The 27,941-nt window shown below is 40.2% G+C and overlaps 1 protein-coding gene across 4 annotated transcripts in view; it reads right to left on the reverse strand.

Annotated features, from left to right (window-relative positions):
* The window catches only part of LOC121373451 (flocculation protein FLO11-like), a 71,757-nt gene that overhangs the window by 29,453 nt on the left and 14,363 nt on the right, over positions 1-27,941 (reverse strand). For 2 of the 4 annotated variants that reach the window (XM_041500116.1, XM_041500113.1), the window contains exons 2-10: positions 25,492-25,515; positions 23,386-23,457; positions 21,358-22,017; positions 15,549-15,716; positions 14,411-14,599; positions 11,647-12,141; positions 10,846-11,163; positions 7,702-8,334; positions 4,806-4,856 (exon numbers count right to left, since the gene is read on the reverse strand). In XM_041500116.1, coding sequence (XP_041356050.1) covers positions 4,806-4,856; positions 7,702-8,334; positions 10,846-11,163; positions 11,647-12,141; positions 14,411-14,599; positions 15,549-15,716; positions 21,358-22,017; positions 23,386-23,457; positions 25,492-25,515 — 2,610 coding nt within the window. The remainder of the gene's footprint in view (positions 1-4,805; positions 4,857-7,701; positions 8,335-10,845; positions 11,164-11,646; positions 12,142-14,410; positions 14,600-15,548; positions 15,717-21,357; positions 22,018-23,385; positions 23,458-25,491; positions 25,516-27,941) is intronic. The other 2 variants (XM_041500114.1, XM_041500115.1) reach the window with 2 other exon arrangements.

Consider the following 27,941-nt stretch of genomic DNA (forward strand, 5'->3'; position numbering starts at 1 on the left):
TCCTTACCTGTAATTGACAGCGGCGTGTGTGTGGGTGGGGGAGACATAAAATAAAGATAAAATAAAGTTATCAAGGATGGGTAGAGGAAGTCTGGGGGCGTGCTCTTCGCATTACACTTTAATTTTAAATTCATATTAAAATCTTTATTTAATGAGATAATATATCAATATACATATATATATATATATATATATATATATATATATATATATACATACATATACATATACACATACACATACACATACACACATACACATACACATACACATACACATATATATATATATATATATATATATATATATATATATATATATATATATATTATTACCAGAGTGTTTTTCGGTATCGTCAATATCATATATTAGGAATAAAAATTGTATTATGCGAGCCTTTGGCGAGCATAATACATTATTTTTATTCCTAATATATGATATTGACGATACCGAAATACACGAGGGTAATAATCTCTTTATCATATAAGCTCAAGCTTAATACAACGTGTTTTTGTAAACTGTACACGCAACTTTAATTCCAGTCCGCCATTACTAGATATTCAAATAACGTAAGAATATGTGGCGCGGTGTATTTTTGAATGGAAATGACGTCAAACTCGAATGACGTCATTTTGGATGTCCTTACATCAGAATAAAGTTATGCCTAACGTTTTTTTGTTTTCTGAACGCTGGACAGCTTTCGGTTTTAAATTGCCATTGAAATGTTTTTATTTGATGACTATGAATGCGTACGTCAATCATGGAGTGTCACCCAAGTACGTTTGCTTAAATGTCAATAAACCTAGTGCCGAGACCTCGACTAATTTACATCTAATTTGCAAAGTTATCAAATTGTTAAAGTATGTGATCTGAAAAATATCACATACTTTGATTGCACTGAAAATGTAAGATATTATATGATATATATATATATGTAATGTATGTATGTATGTATGTATGTATGTAATGTATGTATGTATATATATATATATATATTAATACACACTGTCACATAATATAAGGGGGTATAATATAACCGCTACCACTTCAAAACTATACACAGTATAAAAGCGAACTCTTGAATAATGCTTACGATATTTTAAAAACTAACACTTCACTAATAAGTACAGTATAAAAGCGAACTCTTCAATAATGCTTACGATATTTTAAAAACTAACACTTCACTAATAAGTACAGTATAACAGGGAACTCTTCAATAATGCTTACGATATTTTAAAAACTAACACTTCACTAATAAGTACAGTATAACAGGGAACTCTTCAATAATGCTTACGATATTTTAAAAACTAACACTTCACTAATAAGTACAGTATAACAGGGAACTCTTCAATAATGCTTACGATATTTTAAAAACTAACACTTCACTAATAAGTACAGTATAAAAGGGACCTCTTCAATAATGCTTACGATATTTTAAAAACTAACACTTCACTAATAAGTACAGTATAAAAGCGACCTAATCACCACTTAATAATATATACACAAGCTATCATTTCAGTAATACATTATCTACACAAGTTATCATTTCAGTAATACATTATCTACACAAGTTATCATTTCAGTAATACATTATCTACATAAGCTACCATTTCAGTAATACATTATCTACACAAGTTATCATTTCAGTAATACATTATCTACACAAGCTACCATTTCAGTAATACATTATCTACACAAGTTATCATTTCAGTAATACATTATCTACACAAGCTACCATTTCAGTAATACATTATCTACACAAGCTACCATTTCAGTAATACATTATCTACACAAGCTACCATTTCAGTAATACATTATCTACACAAGCTACCATTTCAGTAATACATTATCTACACAAGCTACACAAGCTACCATTTCAGTAATACATTATCTACACAAGCTACCATTTCAGTAATACATTATCTACACAAGCTACCATTTCAGTAATACATTATCTACACAAGCTACCATTTCAGTAATACATTATCTACACAAGCTACCATTTCAGTAATACATTATCTACACAAGCTATCCCTTCAAGAATATATACATTATAGAAGCTACCATTTCAGTAATACATTATCTACACAAGCTACCATTTCAGTAATACATTATCTACACAAGCTACCATTTCAGTAATACATTATCTACACAAGCTACCATTTCAGTAATACATTATCTACACAAGCTATCCCTTCAAGAATATATACATTATAGAAGCTACCATTTCAGTAATACATTATCTACACAAGCTATCCCTTCAAGAGTATTTGACATCATGACAGGTGTATCAAAGGCCGTGGTATGTGCTATTAACTTGTTTTTCATATATATAATAATGTATTTGGTATGCAATGCAAGCAACTATTTTTATTTCACACTTGCCACAGGCGTTTATCATATTTCGTAATTTATCGCGTAATCAAAAAACCGAATGAAAGCTACAACTGACGTTTAGCCAGTGGGGCACAAATAACTAGCCTAATATCGCAATAATACGGCAGGTATTCAACTAACGTAATGGCAGTCTTATAAAGCGTTTGAAGTGATTTATCGCCCTTTAATGTCAGCCAATAAAGCACGCCAGATATATATATCGGGACTTTTTACAACCGAGATGCATCTTCGTCTGCCTATTTCGATCTCCGGCGACAGGTTGTGAAGACAGACGTCAGAATGTGTCGCTCACCGAGTCGCACAACTCTGGCGTAACAACTCGCGTTTATCGAATACCACTTCACTGGGTCAAAGGTCGCCGAGTGTAAACATAGCACCGGATATCGCCTGTCACATGTTTTGTCATTAAAGTTATAGTTTGTTTTGTTTAACGACACCACTAGAGCACACTGATTTATTAATAATCGACTATTGCATATCACACATTTGGTATTTTTTACATATAGTCTTAGAGAGGAAACCTGCTGCATTTCCCCCATTAGTAGCAAGGGATCTTTTACATGTACTTTCATACAGATAGGATAGCACATACCACCGCCTTTGATATACCAGTCGTGGTGCACTGGCTGGAACGAGACGGGGATCGATCTGAGACCGACCGCGCATCAAGCTAACACTAGCACTGGGCTATGTTTCGCCCACCCATTACTGACAAATACTTGTAACAATAACAAATATAACACTTGCTATTTTGAGAGTGTACCTTTAATTTTATATTCTCTTCAACTGTGCGAAGTGTTAACTGTTTATATCTGTATCTATGACATGGACGTTCACTGACAAATGCTTGTAACAATAACAAATATAACACTTGCTATTTTGAGAGTACCTTTAATTTTATATTCTCTTCAACTGTGCGAAGTGTTAACTGTTTATATCTGTATCTATGACATGGACGTTCACTGACAAATGCTTGTAACAATAACAAATATAACACTTGCTATTTTGAGAGTGTACCTTTAATTTTATATTCTCTTCAACTGTGCGAAGTGTTAACTGTTTATATCTGTATTTATGACATGGACGTTCACTGACAAATGCTTGTAACAATAACAAATATAACACTTGCTATTTTGAGAGTGTACCTTTAATTTTATATTCTCTTCAACTGTGCGAAGTGTTAACTGTTTATATCTGTATCTATGACATGGACGTTCACTGACAAATGCTTGTAACAATAACAAATATAACACTTGCTATTTTGAGAGTGTACCTTTAATTTTATATTCTCTTCAACTGTGCGAAGTGTTAACTGTTTATATCTGTATCTATGACATGGACGTTCACTGACAAATGCGTGTAACAATAACAAATATAACACTTGCTATTTTGAGAGTGTACCTTTAATTTTATATTCTCTTCAACTGTGCGAAGTGTTAACTGTTTATATCTTTATCTATGACATGGACGTTCACTGCCAAATGCTTGTAACAATAACAAATATAACACTTGCTATTTTGAGAGTGTACCTTTAATTTTATATTCTCTTCAACTGTGCGAAGTGTTAACTGTTTATATCTGTATCTATGACATGGACGTTCACTGACACATTCAGTCTAATGCTAGTGTCAGACTACCAACTGCCACGACAAAGTTGGTTAACTTTCTGCTCTCACAATTTCTACGACTGTCCAGTTGCTAGTCTGAGCGCTCTTACAACTCGATTCTCGTAATATAACTCTTTACTTGTTAATCTGAGCGCACCCGTTGTTAAATCGGGAGTTGGTGGAAATAGAACACAATCGTCGAGTTTACAAACTTCGTTGTGTTACCTGACAGTCTGAGCTAATGATTAGTGAGATATTTTTGACACTGGCGTCTACGTAGCGGTGGAAATTCATTCGTAAAACAATTCCAAAGGAATGGTGAATTTCACAGTTGACATTCCTCCGATATGGTAATTGTATTTTACCAATAACTAATCGTCAAGAAAGGGTTAGGGTTAGGGTTAGCGTCTACGTAGCGGTGGAAATTCATTCGTAAAACAATTCCAAAGGAATGGTGAATTTCACAGTTGACATTCCTCCGATATGGTAATTGTATTTTACCAATAACTAATCGTCAAGAAAGTCTGACTATTTAGAATTCAGATTAATAATGGTAAACACAGTGTGACTATACAGACTTCAGATTACTAATCGTCAAGAAAGTCTGACTATTCAGAATTCAGATTACTAATTGTAAACAAAGTATGACTATTCAGAATTCAGATTACTAATTGTAAACAAAGTATGACTATTCAGAATTCAGATTACTAATCGTCAAGAAAGTATGACTATTCAAAATGAATGAATGAATGAATGTTTAATGACAACCCCAGCACACCTGTTTGAAATGCATTATCGTACCTTGGAATGAAGACGTCATCCGACCCATGCCATTATTTCCTGGTCCGAAATCTATAATAACAAAACATATGTTTAAATACATATTCAGTAGTTAATGTTATTGTGAACATTACTTTAACAAAACATATGTTTAAATGCATGTTCACCCGTCACTGTTATTGTGAACATTACTTTAACAAAACATATGTTTAAATACATATTCAATAGTTACTGTTATTGTGGACATTACTTTAACAAAACGTATGTTTAAATACATGTTCACCAGTTACTGTTATTGTAGACATAACATTAACAAAACATATGTTTAAATACATGTTCATCCGTTACTATTATTGTAGACATAACATTAACAAAACCTATTTAAATGAATAATTATCCAATAGTGACTGTTACTGCGCAACAATAATACTTAGAAAAGGGAACTATGAAACAGACTATAACCCTAGCCTCCTGAAACAAACCTGTGCCCAAACCGTTTGTTGTTTATGCAATTAAATAACATTTGATGGTTTAATTGTTAAATTTAAAGTTTGTTTTGTTTAACGACACCACTAGAGCACATTGATTTATTAATCATGGGTTATTGGATGTCAAACATTTGGTAATTTTGACATATAGTCTTAGAAAGGAAACCCGCTACATTTTCCCATTAGTAGCAAGGGATTTTTATATGCACCATCCCACAGACAGGATAGCAAATACCACGGCCTTTGATATGCCAGTCGTGGTACACTGGCTGGAATGACAAATAGCCCAATGGGCCCACCGACGGGAATCGATCTCACACCGACCGCACATCAAGCGGACGCTTTACCACTGGGCTACATCCCGCCCTGTATGCAATATGCATACATTTATACAATACAGACATAATTATATTGCCACTTAGCATAAATATACATACATTTATACAATACAGATATAATTATATTGCCACCTAGCATAAATATGCATACAATTACACAATACAGACATAATTATATTGCCACCTAGCATAAATATGCATACAATTATACAATACAGACATAATTATATTGCCACCTAGCATAAATATGCATACAATTATACAATACAGACATAATTATATTGCCACCTAGCATAAATATGCATAAAATTATACAATACAGACATAATTATATTGCCACCTAGCATAAATACACTGAATCAAACTAAAAACTTCACAATCTAAATTTTGAATAAAATCAAAGCAGGCATTTTTCAGGAATAAATATTGTAATGGCAATGTCGACACTCCATTTGAAGCCCATCTCAGTCCACGTGACAAGATCCATAGCACATGCAAAGCACCATTGAGGCAAACGTGTTTTGCACGTGCCAATGGTCTTTTGACTACAATTGCAAACGTATTTTCATCGTTACTTGCTCACAGTAGTTGTGACACAACGAAAAAACACATTAAAACGATATTTGTTACGACCTGTTTCGATGCCACGTCTCACAAATGTGCAGCGTGAACGTGTTGTCGGCATGTTGTACGCGGGAACGTCAGTAGCTGACGTTGCAAGGGCGTTGGTTTGCAGTCGACGGGCAATTTATGATCTGCGGACACGAGTACAACAAACGGGCACCACAGATGATCGCCACCGATCGGGTAGACCACGTGTGACGTCACAGGCAGATGACCGTCATATTGTGTTACGTCATCTCCGCAACCGTTTCATGACAGCTACAGCAACCAGTAATGAACTTTTCAGACGTCGGGTGTCCGCGCAAACGATCCGAAATCGGCTGCGAACCGCTCACCTCCACGCATGGCGCCCATATGTTGGAACCATTTTGACCCAATTTCATCGACGTCAACGTCAGCTGTGGCCACAACGCCACTTGCGATGGACTCAGAGGGAATGGAATAGAGTCGTGTTTAGCGATGAATGAAGATTCACACTGCGATTTGCCGATGGCAGGCAGAGGGTTTGGAGACGACGTGGTGAACGTCATGCTCAGTGTTGTGTCAGTGAAGTTGACAGATTCGGAGGCGGAAGTGTACTGGTTTGGAGTGCTTTCTGTGGAAATGGCCGTTCTCGACTTCTTGTCATCCATGGCAACTTCAACGCTGCTGCATACCGCGACCAGGTACTAGCCCAAAAACTTCTGCCCTTTATGGCAGCTCATGGTCCAGGCCTGATCTTTCAGCATGATAACGCCAGACCCCACATAGTCATCTTGACAAGGGTTTACCTGAGGAACGCGGGCATCAATGTCATGGATTGGCCTTCAAGGTCGCCCGATCTGAATCCCATCGAGCACGTCTGGGATGTGCTGGGAAGATGCCTGCGCACTTTCGGGAACCATCCACAGACTTTGCAGGAACTTGGTGCTTCGTTAGTGGAACAATGGTGCCGTATCTCTAATGCAGTCTTTACACGCATCAGGCAGTCAATAAGGAGGCGTTGCCTTGCAGTTGTGGGTACACATGGAGGGCATACGCGCTACTGAAACTGTGATTTCATCAGACGACCCTGCTTGCGAATTACCATTTTGACTGATTGTGGTTTTGACGAATGCTGTGTGTGCATCGAACAGATTTTTGACTCAACATTTATCCCTATTCTTTTTTTGGACGTCATACAATAAAAAAACCCACCCTTATTTGACACGTTCTTCTGTCATATTGGCTGTGAAGTTTTTAATTTGACTCCGTATATAGGTTTGTTAGACACCTAAAACATTTTATAATTTGAATGTAAAAATAATGTTACTTGATATAAAACTATAGAGAATAGAAATAACAAAAAGGTGCTTGGTTTAACGACACCATTAGAGCACATTGATTTTTTAATCATCTGCTATTGGATGCCAAACATTTAATAATTTTGAAAATATAGTCGTATTTTTAGCATCAGTGTGATAATGAAAACACTTGACCATAACTCACTTGTTTTTGGTTTTCCTCGTCCAAGACCCATCCCGGTAGGAAACACCGCAGGCCCAGTATTACCTCCCTTTGACCGAACCGTCGGACTGAAGAAGTGTTGAGGTATGTAATCTTGTCGAAAGCGCCACGACTGGGGTCGAGGTCCCGTGACTTTCTCACGCCCCACTACAGTCTTTCCTGGCGCAGCAGGCGCAGACGGACCGGTAGAAGTGGCAGCTGCTGGTGAAGAAGGTTGCAGTGAAGGTTTTACTTTCCGTTTTGGGACAGAGGCCACGAATGACGAGCCGGATCTACCAGCTCCTGTCGGTGGTTTCCGTGGAGTCTTATCGGGTAATCTCGGGGTCTTTATCACTTCTGGTTTGCTTTGTTGCGCAGCAGGAGAAACCGGAGGAGCTGGAGGAGGGTTGGGGGGTGTATTAGGAGCAGATGGCTGTTTGGACGTTGGCGGTGCTCCTGCCCTTGTGATTCTTGCTGCTGTTGCTGCTGCTGATGCTGCCGATGAAGCTGCCGTCGTAGGATTCCCTCCTGAAGCTCCTGCTGCTGGAACTGTTCCTGGTCCTGGTCGTGGTTCGGATCTTGTTCCTGGTTTTGCTGCTGCTGCACCTTCTGTAGCTGAAAGCCCAGGTTTAGATTCTGAGTCAAAGACATAGATACACCATTAACACAGTGTTGCTGAATACCTAGGTCTAGCTTCTTAGACCAAGTACACGGCGTAACAAGACATAGATACATCATTAACACAGTGTTGCTGAATACCTAGGTTTAGCTTCTTAGACCAACTACACGGTGTAACAAGACATAGATACATCATTAACACAGTGTTGCTGAATACCTAGGTTTAGCTTCTTAGACCAAGTACACGGCGTAACAAGACATAGATACACCATTAACACAGTGTTGCTGAATACCTAGGTTTAGCTTCTTGCACCAACTACACGGTGTAACAAGACATAGATACATCATTAACACAGTGTTGCTGAATACCTAGGTTTAGCTTCTTGGACCAAGTACACGGTGTAACAAGACATAGATACACCATTAACACAGTGTTGCTGAATACCTAGGTCTAGCTTCTTAGACCAAGTACACGGCGTAACAAGACATAGATACATCATTAACACAGTGTTGCTGAATACCTAGGTTTAGCTTCTTAGACCAACTACACGGTGTAACAAGACATAGATACACCATTAACACAGTGTTGCTGAATACCTAGGTCTAGCTTCTTAGACCAAGTACACGGCGTAACAAGACATAGATACATCATTAACACAGTGTTGCTGAATACCTAGGTTTAGCTTCTTAGACCAACTACACGGTGTAACAAGACATAGATACACCATTAACACAGTGTTGCTGAATACCTAGGTTTAGCTTCTTAGACCAACTACACGGTGTAACAAGACATAGATACACCATTAACACAGTGTTGCTGAATACCTAGGTTTAGCTTCTTAGACCAACTACACAGTGTAACAAGACAAAGATACATCATTAACACAGTGTTGCTGAATACCTAGGTTTAGCTTCTTGCACCAACTACACGGTGTAACAAGACATAGATACACCATTAACACAGTGTTGCTGAATACCTAGGTTCAGCTTTTTAGACCAACTACAGGGTGTAACAAGACATAGATACATCATTAACACAGTGTTGCTGAATACCTAGGTCTAGCTTCTTAGACCAACTACACGGTGTAACAAGACATTGATACATCATTAACACAGTGTTGCTTAATACCTAGGTTTAGCTTCTTAGACCAACTACACGGTGTAACAAGACATAGATACATCATTAACACAGTGTTGCTGAATACCTAGGTTTAGCTTCTGGGACCAACTGCACGGTGTAACAAGACATAGATACATCATTAACACAGTGTTGCTGAATACCTAGGTTTAGCTTCTTAGACCAACTACACGGTGTAACAAGACATAGATACACCATTAACACAGTGTTGCTGAATACCTAGGTCTAGCTTCTTAGACCAACTACAGGGTGTAACAAGACATAGATACATCATTAACACAGTGTTGCTGAATACCTAGGTCTAGCTTCTTGGACCAACTACACGGTGTAACACGACATAGATACATCATTAACACAGTGTTGCTGAATACCTAGGTTTAGCTTCTTGGACCAACTACAGGGTGTAACAAGACATAGATACACCATTAACACAGTCTTGCTGAATACCTAGGTTCAGCTTTTTAGACCAACTACAGGGTGTAACAAGACATAGATACATCATTAACACAGTGTTGCTGAATACCTAGGTCTAGCTTCTTAGACCAACTACACGGTGTAACAAGACATTGATACATCATTAACACAGTGTTGCTTAATACCTAGGTTTAGCTTCTTAGACCAACTACACGGTGTAACAAGACATAGATACATCATTAACACAGTGTTGCTGAATACCTAGGTCTAGCTTCTTAGACCAACTACAGGGTGTAACAAGACATAGATACATCATTAACACAGTGTTGCTGAATACCTAGGTCTAGCTTCTTGGACCAACTACACGGTGTAACACGACATAGATACATCATTAACACAGTGTTGCTGAATACCTAGGTCTAGCTTCTTGGACCAACTACAGGGTGTAACAAGACAAAGATACACCATTAACACAGTGTTGCTGAATACCTAGGTTTAGCTTCTTGGACCAACTACACGGTGTAACAAGACATAGATACATCATTAACACAGTGTTGCTGAATACCTAGGTTTAGCTTCTTGGACCAACTACAGGGTGTAACACGACATAGATACATCATTAACACAGTGTTGCTGAATACCTAGGTCTAGCTTCTTGGACCAACTACACGGTGTAACAAGACAAAGATACACCATTAACACAGTGTTGCTGAATACCTAGGTTTAGCTTCTTAGACCAACTACACGGTGTAACAAGACAAAGATACAAGATACATCATTAACACAGTGTTGCTGAATACCCAAGTTTAGCTTCTTAGACCAGGGTGTAACACGGCATCACAGCAGATACATCACTAATATCCTTGACAATAACACGCATTCACATGGTAATGTCTATAGCTAAACAACACCTGATATGCGATCAGTAAAGGAAGTCGAGGCGAAACATCATTTTATAAGTCTGTATAATATTTTACCTGCTACCGTTCCTGCTGCTGCTGCTGTTGGGGCTGATGATGAAGATGATGAAGTTGTTGATGATGATGTTCCAGCTGATGACGATGCTGCTGTTGATGACACTGTAGAAACTGCTGCTGATGAAGAAGACGATGATTTCCCTGGTGTTGATGACGCTGGCGATGTTGGTGTTTCTGGTGCAACCAGCGACGACGACGACGACGGCGCGTGCGGTGTCCACGCGGTGGGCGGGTTGGACATGTGGTCAGACAGAGATATCGGCTGGAAGGACAGAGATCCCGGGACGTTGGAATTCGCTTGTGATTCTTTGGGTATAGCTGAAATAAAGTTAAAGTTGTTGTTTTTACTTTAACGACACCACTAGAGCACTTTGATTTAATAATCATCGTATATAGATATCAGACATTTTGTAATTATGACATATAGTCTTAGAGAGGAAACCCGCTAATGAAGAAGGAAGGACATGTTTTATTTAATGACACATTTTATTTACGCTCTCTCTCTCTCTCTCTCTCTCTCTCTCTCTCTCTCTCTGTATCTCTCTGTATCTGTATCTCTCTCTCATTCTCTCTCTCTCTCTCTCTCTCTCTCTCTCTGTCTCTCTCTCTCTTCTCTCTCTCTCGCTTTTTATCTCTCTCTTCTCTCTCTCTCTCTCTCTCTCTCTCTCTCTCTCTCTCTCTCTCTCTCTCTCTCTCTCTCTCTCTCTCTCTCTCTCTCTCTCTCTCTCTCTCTCTCTCTCCGATTTTGTTCATTAAGATTACCACAGGGAATCATTCACAGACTTTACGATGACCACTCACCTGCCTCAACTTTAGCTGCAGGACGTGTTGACGGCGGCTTCTTTGGTGTAGCAGTCGCTGCTTCTGGGTCTGGCACGGTATTTGAAGACGATTGGCTGGAGGGGGACACAGCCGGCATTTGATTGGTTAACACTTCGTTAGTGGGCGCTACCGGCACATTTTGATTGTCCGAAGCCTGGTTTATGGGCGGAGCCGACGGCGGACTCTGTGGCCTCTGACTGGTTGACTGATCGTTGACGGACATGTCGGTCGCCTGTTGACTGGTTGACGTGTGGGAAACAGGCGGTGCTTGTAGTTTGGGAATTGCTGGACTGAAAGGTCTCCTGAAATTCAAGAATGTCGGCGGTTCTGCTTGGTTACTCGAACTCGAGTAGGACTTCCTGGAGAAATTGAGGAATGTCTGCCCACTAGATGTCGTTGTAGGTTGTTGTGGGGGATCTACAGATGACGCCACACTTGTCGGATGGTCAGGTGATGAGACTTGGATCACTGGAGCTGTAAATGTACATCGATATATACATTTTCTTTAACAAACATCTCTGACGAAATCGAGGCGGGGCCGCAACCGTTACATGTACGTGCCGTGCACTCACAAACACACACACACACACACACCCTCCACACCCCACACCCCCCCCCCCCTCCCCATCCGACACACACACACACAAACACTGACGCACAGGCACGCACACAACAAATTTAAAAAAAAACGTGTTCCATTAGTCTCTAATTTACCTAGAATAAAATATTTTGCGTGTACTAGAAATCATCTAAATGGTAAAACAAACCTGTTCTTTCTTCTATTATATTAAAGACCATGGTATGCGCTGTCCTGTTTTTCATTATTGAATCATGATTTGATATAAGGACGATGATCAAATGAAAATGAAGTTAAAATGTGTTTTATTTAACGACACACTCATTTATTAATCATCGGCTATTGGATGTCAAACATTTCGTAATTGTGACATATAGTCATCAGAGGAAACCCACTATATTTATCCATTAGTAGCAAGGGATCTCTTATATGCACCATCTCACAGACACCGTGGCATATACCACTGCCTTTGATATACCAGTTGTGTTGCACTGATGTGGAAGAGAACTAGCCCAATGGGCCAACAGACGGGATTCGATCCCAGACCGAACGCGCATCAAGGCGAGCGCTTTACCACTGAGCTACGTTCCGACCCTTTACCACTGGGCTAAAGTTAAAGTTTGTTTTGTTTAACGACACCACTAGAGCACATTGATTTATTAATCATCGGCTGTTGGATGTCAAACATTTGGTAATTCTGACACGTAGTTATCAGAGGAAACCCGCTACATTTTTCCATTCGTAGCAATGGCTCTTTTATATGCACCATCCCACAGAAAGTATAGCACATACCACGGCCTTTGATATACCAGTCGTGGTGCACTGGCTGGAAAGAGATATAGCCCAATGGGCCCACCGACGGAGACCGATCAAGCGTGCCCTTTACCATTGAGCTACGTCCCGCCCCTTTACCACTGGACTATGTCTCGCCCCTTTAGAACTGAGCTATGTCTCGCCCCTTTACCACTGGACTATGCCCCGCCCCTTTACAACTGAGCTATGTCCCGCCCCTTTACCACTGGATTATGTCTCGCCCCTTTACAACTGAGCTATGTCCCGCCCCTTTACCACTGGGCTATGTCCCGCCCCTTTACCACTGAGCTATGTCTCGCCCCTTTACCACTGGACTATGTTTCACCCCTTTACCACTGAGCTATGTCCCGCCACTTTACCACTGAGCTATGTCTCGCCCCTTTACCACTGGACTATGTTTCACCCCTTTACCACTGAGCTATGTCCCGCCCCTTTACAACTGAGCTATGTCCCGCCCCTTTACCACTGGACTATGTCTCGCCCCTTTACAACTGAGCTATGTCTCGCCCCTTTACCACTGGACTATGTTTCACCCCTTTACCACTAAGCTATGTCCCGCCCCTTTACCACTGGACTATGTTTCACCCCTTTACAACTGAGCTATGTCTCGCCCCTTTACCACTGGACTATGTTTCACCCCTTTACCACTGAGCTATGTCCCGCCCCTTTACCACTGAGCTATGTCCCGCCCCTTTACAACTGAGCTATGTCCCGCCCCTTTACCACTGGACTATGTCTCGCCCCTTTACCACTGGACTATGTTTCACCCCTTTACCACTGAGCTATGTCCCGCCCCTTTACCACTGAGCTATGTCCCGCCCCTTTACAACTGAGCTATGTCCCGCCCCTTTACCACTGGACTATGTCTCGCCCCTTTACAACTGAGCTATGTCTCGCCCCTTTACCACTGGACTATGTTTCACCCCTTTACCACTGAGCTATGTCCCGCCCCTTTACAACTGAGCTATGTCCCGCCCCTTTACCACTGGACTATGTCTCGCCCCTTTACAACTGAGCTATGTCCCGCCCCTTTACCACTGGACTATGTTTCACCCCTTTACCACTGAGCTATGTCCCGCCCCTTTACCACTGGACTATGTTTCACCCCTTTACAACTGAGCTATGTCCCGCCCCTTTACCACTGAGCTATGTCCCGCCCATTTACCACTGAGCTATATCCCGCCCCTTTACCACTGAACTAAGTCCCGCCCCTTTACCACTGCGCTAAGTCCCGCTGCTTTACCATGCGCTGCATCCCGCCCATTTACTATGCACTACGCCCCGCCCCTTTACAATGAGCTACGCCCCGTTTAAAGGAAAACCAATGAACGACTGAAGAGAGTGAGAGCGTACCAGGCAGAACACATTGGATTGACGGCAGAGTCCAGGCGCCATCTTGTCCACATTCGCTGTATTTTCCTCCCGACCTATACGTGTATCCACCTGAGACGTTGCACGTAAACACGACCAGGGACCCAATGCGCATGTCACTGACTGAAGATACAGCTCCCGTCACTACCGGAAGAGTAGCTGGACACTCGGCTGTGAAATAATATAAATATTATACGAGTACTACATACTGTGAAATAACGCTGTTGTATGTTAAATACAGTATCTTATAAACCAATACTACACACCATGAAATAATATATATATATATATATATATATATATATATATATATATATATTATACGAGTACTACATACTGTGAAATAACGTTGTTGTATGTTACATACAGTATTCATATACCAGTACTACACACCATGAAATAATACAGATACACGTTAAACATAATATACATTTTAAACACCAGTAATACATACTGTGAAATAACACTGTTGTATGTTACATACAGTATTCATATACCAGTACTACACACCATGAAATAATACAGATACACGTTAAACATAATATACATTTTAAACATCAGTAATACATACTGTGAAATAACGCTGTTGTATGTTACATACAGTATTCATATACCAGTACTACACACCATGAAATAATACAGATACACGTTAAACATAATATACATTTTAAACACCAGTAATACATACTGTGAAATAACACTGTTGTATGTTACATACAGTATTCATATACCAGTACTACACACCATGAAATAATACAGATACACGTTAAACATAATATACATTTTAAACACCAGTAATACATACTGTGAAATAACAAAGATATATACTAAACATAGTATTTTATATACCAGTACTATTACTATGAAATAACGCTAATGTATGTTAAATACGAACTTGCAGACTTACCACGATACATTCTGATCTATCCATCTATCTATATATCTATCTCATCTGTCTTGTCTTGTCTTGTCTTGTCTTGTCTTGTCCTCTCTCTCTCTCTCTCTCTCTCTCTCTCTCTCTCTCTCTCTCTCTCTCTCTCTCTCTCTCTCTCTCTCTCTCTCTCTCTCTCTCTCTCTCTCTGAGATATTTATTAATCCAATGTAGTAATGAATTACTCACTCGCCGGACAGTGCAGCGAGACCAAAGTCCACGTTTTCTCGAACGTACAGACAGAGAGCGCTCTCTTGGGAGGGTTGCCTTGGTTACACTGGTAGAAAACAACTGACCCGATCAGTGTAGACTGGTAACGTGCTGAGGCGCTTAACACTTTAGGCGGTGCAGGACAGTCTACGTCACAATATGAAACAAATAGAAATCAACTCTGAAACATCAAAGGTAAAGTTTGTTTTGTTTAACGACACCACTAGAGCATACTGACTAATGAATCATCTGCTACTGGATGTCAGACAGTTTACAATTCTGGCACGTGGTCTTCAGTTAAAGTTTGATTTGATTAATATTAAAAGTTTGTTTTGTTTAATGACACCACTAGAGCACATTGATTAATTAATCATCGGCTATTGGATGTCAAACATTTGGTAATTCTGATTCGTAGTCAAAAAAAAATTCCTAATGCAGCAAGGGATCTTTTATATGCACTTCCCATAAACAGGAAAACACATACCACGGCCGTTGTCCAGTTGTGGTGCACTGCTTGAAACCAAAACACCCCAGCTGAATGGATCCACCGTGGTGGTTCGATCCTGCGACGCAAGCACCTCAAACGAGCACTCAACCGACTGGTCATCACCAGGATCTGGAGAGTTTATTTGATATGTTACATCCATATGATCTGTATATAAAGTTTTCGATTGTGATCTTTTATATGCACCATCCTACAGACAGGATAGTACATACCACGGCCTTTGATATACCGGCCGTGGTGCACTGGCTGGAAGGAGAAATAGCCCAATGAGCCCACCGACGAGAATCGATCCCAGATAGACCGCACTTGCTTTACCACTGGGCTACGTCTCGCCTCGATTTTTTTATTGAGACCCAGAGAGTCTGTTGAAGGATGTGAGAAGGTTTGATTTGTTTAATGAGACCCTGAGAGTCTATTGAGGGATGTGAGAAGGTTTGATTTGTTTGCTGAGACCCTGAGAGTCTATTGAGGGATGTGAGAAGGTTTGATTTGTTTACCGAGAGCCTGAGAGTCTATTGAGGGATGTGAGAAGGTTTGATTTGTTTACTGAGACCTTGAGAGTCTATTGAGGGATGTGAGAAGGTTTGATTTGTTTACTGAGAGCCTGAGAGTCTATTGAGGGATGTGAGAAGGTTTGATTTGTTTACCGAGAGCCTGAGAGTCTATTGAGGGATGTGAGAAGGTTTGATTTGTTTACCGAGACCCTGAGAGTCTATTGAGGGATGTGAGCAGGTTTGATTTGTTTAATGAGACCCTGAGAGTCTATTGAGGGATGTGAGAAGGTTTGATTTGTTTAATGAGACCCTGAGAGTCTATTAAGGGATGCGAGAAGGTTTGATTTGTTTACTGACACACTGAGAGTCTATTAAGGGATGCGAGAAGGTTTGATTTGTTTACTGACACACTGAGAGCCTATTGAGGGATGCGAGAAGGTTTGATTTGTTTACTGAGACCCTGAGAGTCTATTGAGGGATGCGAGAAGGTTTGATTTGTTTACTGACACACAGAGAGTCTATTGAGGGATGTGAGAAGGTTTGATTTGTTTACTGAGACCCTGAGAGTCTATTGAGGGATGTGAGAAGGTTCGATTTGTTTACTGAGACCCTGAGAGTCTATTGAGGGATGTGAGAAGGTTTGATTTGTTTACTGAGACCCTGAGAGTCTATTGAGGGATGTGAGAAGGTTTGATTTGTTTACTGAGACCCTGAGAGTCTATTGAGGGATGTGAGAAGGTTTGATTTGTTTACTGAGACCCTGAGAGTCTATTGACGGATGTGAGAAGGTTTGATTTGTTTACTGAGACCCTGAGAGTCTATTGACGGATGTGAGAAGGTTTGATTTGTTTACTGAGACCCTGAGAGTCTATTGAGGGATGTGAGAAGGTTTGATTTGTTTACTGAGACCCTGAGAGTCTATTGAGGGATGTGAGAAGGTTTGATTTGTTTACTGAGACCCTGAGAGTCTATTGAGGGATGTGAGAAGGTTTGATTTGTTTACTGAGACCCAGAGAGTCTATTGAGGGATGTGAGAAGGTTTGATTTGTTTACTGAGACCCTGAGAGTCTATTGAGGGATGTGAGAAGGTTTGATTTGTTTACTGAGACCCTGAGAGTCTATTGAGGGATGTGAGAAGGTTTGATTTGTTTACTGAGACCCAGAGAGTCTATTGAGGGATGTGAGAAGGTTTGATTTGTTTACTGAGACCCTGAGAGTCTATTGAGGGATGTGAGAAGGTTTGATTTGTTTACTGAGACCCTGAGAGTCTATTGAGGGATGTGAGAAGGTTTGATTTGTTTACTGAGACCCTGAGAGTCTATTGAGGGATGTGAGAAGGTTTGATTTGTTTACTGAGACCTTGAGAGTCTATTGAGGGATGTGAGAAGGTTTGATTTGTTTACTGAGACCCTGAGAGTCTATTGAGGGATGTGAGAAGGTTTGATTTGTTTACTGAGACCCTGAGAGTCTATTGAGGGATGTGAGAAGGTTTGATTTGTTTGCTGACACCCTGAGAGTCTATTGAGGGATGTGAGAAGGTTTGATTTGTTTACTGAGACCCTGAGAGTCTATTGAGGGATGTGAGAAGGTTTGATTTGTTTAATGAGACCCTGAGAGTCTATTGAGGGATGTGAGAAGGTTTGATTTGTTTACTGAGACCCTGAGAGTCTATTGAGGGATGTGAGAAGGTTTGATTTGTTTACTGACACACAGAGAGCCTATTAAGGGATGCGAGAAGGTTTGATTTGTTTACTGAGACCCTGAGAGTCTATTGAGGGATGTGAGAAGGTTTGATTTGTTTGCTGAGACCCTGAGAGTCTATTGAGGGATGTGAGAAGGTTTGATTTGTTTACTGAGACCCTGAGAGTCTATTGAGGGATGTGAGAAGGTTTGATTTGTTTACTGAGACCCTGAGAGTCTATTGAGGGATGTGAGAAGGTTTGATTTGTTTACTGAGACCCTGAGAGTCTATTGAGGGATGTGAGAAGGTTTGATTTGTTTAATGAGACCCTGAGAGTCTATTGAGGGATGTGAGAAGGTTTGATTTGTTTACTGAGACCCTGAGAGTCTATTGAGGGATGTGAGAAGGTTTGATTTGTTTACTGAGACCCTGAGAGTCTATTGAGGGATGTGAGAAGGTTTGATTTGTTTACTGAGACCCTGAGAGTCTATTGACGGATGTGAGAAGGTTTGATTTGTTTACTGAGACCCTGAGAGTCTATTGACGGATGTGAGAAGGTTTGATTTGTTTACTGAGACCCTGAGAGTCTATTGAGGGATGTGAGAAGGTTTGATTTGTTTACTGAGACCCTGAGAGTCTATTGAGGGATGTGAGAAGGTTTGATTTGTTTACTGAGACCCTGAGAGTCTATTGAGGGATGTGAGAAGGTTTGATTTGTTTACTGAGACCCAGAGAGTCTATTGAGGGATGTGAGAAGGTTTGATTTGTTTACTGAGACCCAGAGAGTCTATTGAGGGATGTGAGAAGGTTTGATTTGTTTACTGAGACCCTGAGAGTCTATTGAGGGATGTGAGAAGGTTTGATTTGTTTACTGAGACCCTGAGAGTCTATTGAGGGATGTGAGAAGGTTTGATTTGTTTACTGAGACCCAGAGAGTCTATTGAGGGATGTGAGAAGGTTTGATTTGTTTAGTGAGACCCTGAGAGTCTATTGAGGGATGTGAGAAGGTTTGATTTGTTTACTGACACACTGAGAGTCTATTGAGGGATGTGAGAAGGTTTGATTTGTTTACTGAGACCCTGAGAGTCTATTGAGGGATGTGAGAAGGTTGGATTTGTTTAGTGAGACCTTGAGAGTCTATTGAGGGATGTGAGAAGGTTTGGTTTGTTTACTGACACACTGAGAGTCTATTGAGGGATGTGAGAAGGTTTGATTTGTTTACTGAGACCCTGAGAGTCTATTGAGGGATGTGAGAAGGTTTGATTTGTTTGCTGACACACTGAGAGTCTATTGAGGGATGTGAGAAGGTTTGATTTGTTTGCTGAGACCCTGAGAGTCTATTGAGGGATGTGAGAAGGTTTGATTTGTTTAATGAGACCCTGAGAGTCTATTGAGGGATGTGAGAAGGTTTGATTTGTTTACTGAGACCTTGAGAGTCTATTGAGGGATGTGAGAAGGTTTGATTTGTTTACTGACACACAGAGAGTCTATTGCTGGATGTGAGAAGGTTTGATTTGTTTACTGAGACCCTGAGAGTCTATTGCGGGATGTGAGAAGGTTTGATTTGTTTGCTGAGACCCTGAGAGTCTATTGAGGGATGTGAGAAGGTTTGATTTGTTTACTGAGACCCTGAGAGCCTATTAAGGGATGTGAGAAGGTTTGATTTGTTTACTGAGACCCTGAGAGTCTATTGAGGGATGTGAGAAGGTTTGATTTGTTTGCTGAGACCCTGAGAGTCTATTGAGGGATGTGAGAAGGTTTGATTTGTTTAATGAGACCCTGGGAGTCTATTGAGGGATGTGAGAAGGTTTGATTTGTTTACTGAGACCTTGAGAGTCTATTGAGGGATGTGAGAAGGTTTGATTTGTTTAATGAGACCCTGAGAGTCTATTGAGGGATGTGAGAAGGTTTGATTTGTTTACTGAGACCTTGAGAGTCTATTGAGGGATGTGAGAAGGTTTGATTTGTTTACTGACACACAGAGAGTCTATTGAGGGATGTGAGAAGGTTTGATTTGTTTGCTGAGACCCTGAGAGTCTATTGAGGGATGTGAGAAGGTTTGATTTGTTTACTGAGACCCTGAGAGCCTATTGAGGGATGTGAGAAGGTTTGATTTGTTTACTGACACACTGAGAGCCTATTGATGGATGCGAGAAGGTTTGATTTGTTTACTGAGACCCTGAGAGTCTATTGAGGGATGCGAGAAGGTTTGATTTGTTTAATGAGACCCTGAGAGTCTATTGAGGGATGTGAGAAGGTTTGATTTGTTTACTGAGACCCTGAGAGTCTATTGAGGGATGTGAGAAGGTTTGATTTGTTTACCGAGAGCCTGAGAGTCTATTGAGGGATGTGAGAAGGTTTGATTTGTTTACTGACACACTGAGAGTCTATTGAGGGATGTGAGAAGGTTTGATTTGTTTATTGAGACCTTGAGAGTCTACTGAGTGGTGTGAGAAGGCTTGATTTGTTTACTGAGAGCCTGAGAGTCTATTAAGGGATGTGAGCAGGTTTGATTTGTTTACTGAGACCCTGAGAGACTATTGAGGGATGTGAGAAGGATGCATTATCCAATATACGATCTCCTCGAGAGTGGCTATCCTCCTATAGACAAGACACTAGATAGAGATAGTGGAATCAACCACTATTTTGCCAAAGGCCCTTTCGACTCTGCATTGCACAGAGATACGGTATTGGTCGTGGATAACGGTTTTGATGATCGGCTGTTGGATAACAAACATATGATAATTCTGGCACAAAGTCTTCATACAAATGAACTCTATTTTTCAGTTAGCAGCAAAGGATATGCTATATGCACTTTCCCAGACAGGATAGCACATACCACTGATTTGATATTCATATACCAGTCGTGGGGCACTGGTTGATACAGGGGAAGAAAACATTGGTCGATCGAGGGTTTTCGATCGTAGAACCCTAGCACTTCTGGTTAGTGCTCTACCGACTCCACTGGATCCCAGCCCTGAATAACATTAAAATATGCTAAATACTAAAGCTATCTTCAAATATGTCGTATATTATGTATAATATGTACGATATATTTGATGATAGCTTTAGTATATTTCAATGTTTTATTATAAAAATGCAAATTACCTCCTGTGGTTTTGTCTACTGTCTGGGCGGTATTAGTATCTGCGGTATTAGTATCTGCGATATTCGTCTGTGCGGTATTAATCTGTGCGCTGTTCGTCTGTGCGCTATCTGCATGTGTAGAAACCGTAGACGCCACTGCCGATGTCTCTTGCTGCGATCCTGTTAATGACGTCACTTCCGTGGCTGGATTGATTGGACTGACCTCTGACGCTGTATCAGCAGATGTGGGTAACCTGGCAACAGTGCCTTCAGCCGCTTGGATTCCCGTGACGACACTGACGACATCTGTCTGTTGCACTGCCACTTCAGACGTGGTCCCCGTGTCACCAGTCTGAATCGTCACAGTCGCGTCACTAGGCAACGTGGACGACGAAGCGTTCACTCTCGTCACGCCTGTATCGCCTTGCGACGTCGTGACGTCACCCGTCCTATCACGTGACGTTGTTCCCGTGACAGGCGAGCCAGCCGGTTGTGTCGGGATTTCTGGCTGTGTTTTAGTGGACGGAGTTAATGCAAACCCAGCGTCAGTTGTTGACGACTTAGAAACGCTCTCGAGAATTGCGTTTTCCTTAACGGGAGATTCGGGGCCCGGCTCGGCGGTCTTGTCGATAGCACGTGCGGTGCTCACCACGAATATTTCGCCGCCGTTTCGTAACAACTCTGTAAACAAATTATGTATCACGTGATCATACTTGTCATTAAATGTACAGTACAACTACAATGCAACTTCAACTACAATGCAAATACAAACACGAATACAAACACAATTCAGTACAATTCAATACAATACAATACAGTACAGTACAGTGCAGTGCGGTGCGGTGCGGTGCGGTGCGGTGCGGTCAGTGCGATGCAATACAATACAATACAATACAATACAATTTTAAGATCTACTAAACACAAAGTTACTAGGATGATGTGACTTGAAAAATACACTATGCGTACGTTCCTATTCAGCTGACGCTCGTTAACTTTAAAGAAGAAGTATATGACGAATGTGTGCGTGTGCGGGCAGGGGTGGAGAGGGTTGGTGCATTAATTTGCCCATTGTGTCACGCGCATTACGTATATATCGTGCGTTAGTTATTCTACATTATGTGTAATGTGTACAACAGAATATCACGTGCAGTTGTTTACCTGGTGTGTAACGTGTGTTACAGAATATCACGTGCAGTTGTTTACCTGGTGTGTAACGTGTGTTACAGAATATCACGTGCAGTTGTTTACCTGTTATGCAACGTGTGTTATAGTGTATCACGTGCAGTTGTTTACCTGTTGTGTAACGTGTGTTATAGAGTACCACGTGCAGTTGTTCACCTGTTGTGTAACGTGTGTTACAGAGTACCACGTGCAATTGTTCACCTGGTGTGTAACGTGTGTTACAGAGTATTACGTGCAGTTGTTCACCTGGTGTATAACGTGTGTTACAGAGTATCACGTGCAGTTGTTCACCTGGTGTGTAACGTGTGTTACAGAGTATCATGTGCAGTTGTTTACATGTTGTGTAACGTGTGTTACAGAGTATACATAATGTGCGGCGTACGTCTGACGTAAGTGTTACGAGTGCTTTGTGTTACTGGGCCCTGGTGTGTAACGTGTGTTACAGAGTGTCACGTGCAGTTGTTCACCTGGTGTGTAACGTGTGTTATATAGTATCACGTGCAGTTGTTCACCTGGTGTGTAACGTGTGTTACAGAGTATCACGTGCAGCTGTTCACCTGGTGTGCAACGAGTGTTACAGAGTATCACGTGCAGTTGTTCACCTGGTGTGTAACGTGTGTTATAGAGTATCAGCTGCAGTTGTTCACTTGGTGTGTAACGTGTGTTACAGACTATCACGTGCAGTTGTTTACATGTGTTACTAGGATGGCGTGACTTGAAAAATACACTGTGCATACGTTCCTCTTCAACTGACGCTCGCTACCTTTAAACAAGCAGGATATGCCGACTTTGTGCGTGTGCTGGGGTACGGTGTATTAATTTACATTAATATTAACATCACAGTGTATCACGTGCAGTTGTGTTTACCTTTTGCCGAGATGCTTGATGAACCTGGAGCCTTCCATTGCACGTGGAAACTGGCAGGGGAGACAACTGAAACTGAAAGCAAATACTGTAGACTAGTTTATTTTCCTGCAACTGAACGGAAGTCGGTTATCAGACCAGTGTAATAATACAAATATTGACCAATTGTTTATTTTCCAGTCGATCTACATATAATCTACTAATATATTACACTGACAGATTATATAGAAGAGACAGACAGACAGACAGATAGACAGACAGATAGACATAAAGAATAACTGGTTACTGTGTTAAGACATCGGCTTTATCCTGCCCAGTTTAGAATGGCGAATGCCGCGAGGCTCTGCCAAAATCTTAAGAGAGTAACCAGTTATTTTAATTATCCTGCAATCGAAAAACGAAAAAATAACGAAACGAAACGTTTTATTTAATGATTGTACAGTTTCCCGGAGTAGTATGTCAACAAGTGTTGAATGCCGTGTCGCCTACACTATTTATACTTCAAAACAAAATAGTTCGTAACAACAATTTATTTCTTATTTTAAAAAGTTTTGGAAAAATCAAACTAAACAAAAGGAAATAAAAGAATAAGTAACTTTGAAAATATAGCATTCCCCTGCTGATCATAACTAGTATAAAAGAACTTTACATAGTCATCATATTTTGACAATACATGATTGCAGATATATATATTTATATATATATATATATATATATATATATATATATATATATATATATATGTATACTGAACAAAATAAGAAACTTCCGCTAACTTTGCTTGAACATAACTTGATGAAAACAAACCGGGGGAATAATTGTTATATATGCGTTTAAAGAGTGTTCCATGATGCATCGTTTGGTGCAAAAATCATGGCCATAGGTTAACAGAAACTGGGAGAAATTTTTACCAAGTGTGGTAGGGGTTAAAAAAGAGAGAGAGAGAGAGATAAACACTGACAGAGACAAATTGATAGGTATACAGTTTCAATCCAATATACATAGAAAAAAATATTATAGAATAATTCAATTTCCTGTGTGACAATTTTTTTTTTTTTTTCGTGGAATATTGTGTAGCACAGCTGATGTTGTTGTACATAGAGAATAACTAGTTAATGATGTCAGATATCTGCTCTATCCTGTGAAGGTAAGAATGGGAAATTCAGCGAGGCTCTGCTATTATTTCTGTTATTTCAACCACATTGTACGACGACCTAGAGGTCAAATGAGCGATTTTTGTAATGTTGCTATGAGTGTGACGTCACATGAGTGACGTCAAAAGTCATATCCTGCTAGTAGCAGGATATGACTTTGCTTTATCCGTCATCATATTCTGTCAATAGAAACGGGGGTTGCTTTATCCGTCATCATATTCTGTCAATAGAAACGGTGATTGCTTTATCCGTCATCATATTCTGTCAATAGAAACGGGGGTTGCTTTATCCGTCATCATATTCTGTCAATAGAAACGGGGGTTGCTTTATCCGTCTTCATATTCTGTCAATAGAAACGGTTGTTGCTTTATCCGTCATCATATTCTGTCAATAGAAACGGGGGTTGCTTTATCCGTCATCATATTCTGTCAATAGAAACGGGGGTTGCTTTATCCGTCATCATATTCTGTCAATAGAAACGGTTGTTGCTTTATCCGTCATCATATTCTGTCAATAGAAACGGGGGTTGCAGGATAAAATCTAATCAACCTTCTAGATGATTCTACAGGTACAAGTGAACATAGAGTGCCGAGAGAAGTATAAGGGGTTTTGTTCGCAAATAATAACATGACTGGGGCTGGAGGCAGAATGATCATTATTTCTAGCTGTAGAATCTGCAGCAGTTGTTCTGTCAGGTCAGGTTAGGTCAGGTCAGGTCATAGGGCTTAACGTGGACATTCAGAGCAAGATGTTGTAACGCACGCCTGTCATGGGCTCCTCCCTCCAGGACAGGAGTTTTCTGTGAGCAAAAATGATTGAAATGATTTTTATTTTTGTGGGTTCAGGGTACACAAAACATTGCCTGCCTCAATCGCCTCTTATCGTTTTGTCATCATTGTATACAAGCTGTAAACGAGCTGGAATCAAATTAAAAAAATTAATATTTCATACTCACCAGATACCACAAACACACACAACACTGAAACGAAACAAAAAAAAACATATTAATAAATAAATAAATAAATAAATGTTTTTAAATTGCAGTTTGTATGCGGAATACTTCTGTAGACTGGGTGGAACGTTTTAACAAGAGCTAGAGAATTCCAAAGTGCATTAACGTGCACACACTGTCGGGTGATTTGTCCACGGACCAAGACAAGCTAAACATGGTTGAGCACGACACACACTGCACAGTTGGTTTATCACTTTAGGTCTCTTTTAAGAACTGGCTCCTGGACTAGTAGAGGTAGAGCTTGCCGTGACCATGGTATATGGTTCCCACGCCCTTCACTTGTCTCAAACATAGGACCATAAACAAGGATATCAGAAAAAATAGGAATATATAAATATAAATAAATATATAACTATAAATATATGTATCAGGGTTGAAAATTAGCAGTCGCCCGGTCGTCCGTGGCGACCGTTATTGGCTAAGGGCGACTAAGAATTTTACAAAGGTAGTCCGTTAGGCGACCATCGATATTAGGGTCTTGCGAGTATCGTACTAGTTAAAAAAAAAAAAGACACTGAAACTGAATTGAATGCGACAAAACACATCGCGTCTGTGTTGGCGCGAACTACAGCAGCAGAAGACATAGAACATGCTCTATATTTTAACAGCGCCAGATTCAGCTTCTGTGGCTTTGGGCCGGGTCTTCTAAAAATAGAGCTCAAAACGTATTGAAGACATTGCGTGTATTTTTTAAATCTAAAAGTCGTACAGCCCAGGGCTTATTCCAAAGGTCAATTAACTGATTGTCGTTGTCGATATTGTTTTAGATTTAAGCGATTTGTATTAAATAAGAACAAATCAGATCTAAAGTCTTGACACAAAGACTTACATAATGACATAACTGTCCAAATATTAACTGTAATAAACAATAAGTACACCGTTATGCTATGTAATATAATAACTAAATACATCGTATATTTTGGTAAAATGGTTTGGGTTTTTTACAGATTTATTTTTCTTTTGATATTTATTTTATTAGTATCCTACTACTGTAGCATTTACAATATCCATATTAAACGCACACGTGTGTGTGCTTCGTCCATTCGCGAGGAAATCCGATACTGGAGATTGTACCCCTTCTTGCATCGCCACAAAGAGGACTGCCACCCCGAGACGGTTTATATACTAAAGCACACGCAGTTCTACCTTTATTCTCTTGGTATTGCATTATTTGTTTTCACTTCAAACACAAGTCAAGCTGTATACCTCGGCTGTTCTAGCATTTTGTTTTCACCCCTGTATTAAAAATGAGATTTAATCATCATAATTTAATGGTAATTTGTAAAGAATTATTTTTATTTATACTGGATTTTTTTCTCCTTTTTCAAAAAAATGTTATTTTAGTTGGTATGGGTTGAAAACTTAATAACCTATTTTTATATGAATTTTAATTGTATTCATTATGAGGTTGCATGCCAATTGATGGGTTTCCTTCTGAAGGAAACATACTACATACCGTGGTCACATGATTATTAGTCAACAAGGATGGACATGATGTATTTAACGACGCACTCAACACATTTAATTACGGTTATATGACGTCGGACATATGGTTAAGGACCACACAGATATTGAGAGAGGAAACCCGCTGTCGCCACTTCGTGGGCTACTCTTTCCGATTAACAGCAAGGATCTTTTATGTGCACCATCCCACGAAGACAGAATAGCACACACCACGGCCTTTGATATACCAGTCGTAGTGCACTGGCGAGAACGAGAAATAGCTATTATTCAACAAAGAATATTCTAGTTTTGATTTTGGCTGTGCATTTAAATTACAATGTGATAATTGGAGGGCTAGTTGAATTGAGAAGGGCTAGTAAGATATGTCTTCAACTGGCCCTGCTGGCGATCATGGTTTTCATGTTCATTTTCAACCCTGATGTATATGTATATGGTGTGTATATATATATTTACATACCGGCCTCGGTGGCGTCGTGGTTAGGTCATCGGTCTACAGGCGGGTAGGTACTGGGTTCGGATCCCAGACGAGGCATGGGATATTTAATCCAGATACCGACTCCAAACCCTGAGTGAGTGCTCCGCAAGGCTCAATGGGTAGGTGTAAACCACTTGCACCGACCAGTGATCCATAACTGGTTCAACAAAGGCCATGGTTTGTGCTATCCTGCCTGTGGGAAGCGCAAATAAAAGATCCCTTGCTGCTAATCGGAAAGAGTAGCCCATGTGTGGTCCTTAACCATATGTCTGACGCCATATAACCGTAAATAAAATGTGTTGAGTGCGTCGTTAAATAAAACATTTCTTTCTTTCTTTCTATATATTTACATAGTTATAGTTATATATTTATATTTTATGTATGCATACATACATACATACATGCATACATGCATATATATTGTGTGTGTGTGTGTGTGTGTGTGTGTGTTGTG

Source organism: Gigantopelta aegis, chromosome 5 (genome assembly GCF_016097555.1).
Source record: "Gigantopelta aegis isolate Gae_Host chromosome 5, Gae_host_genome, whole genome shotgun sequence".
Lineage (NCBI taxonomy): Eukaryota > Metazoa > Mollusca > Gastropoda > Neomphalida > Peltospiridae > Gigantopelta > Gigantopelta aegis.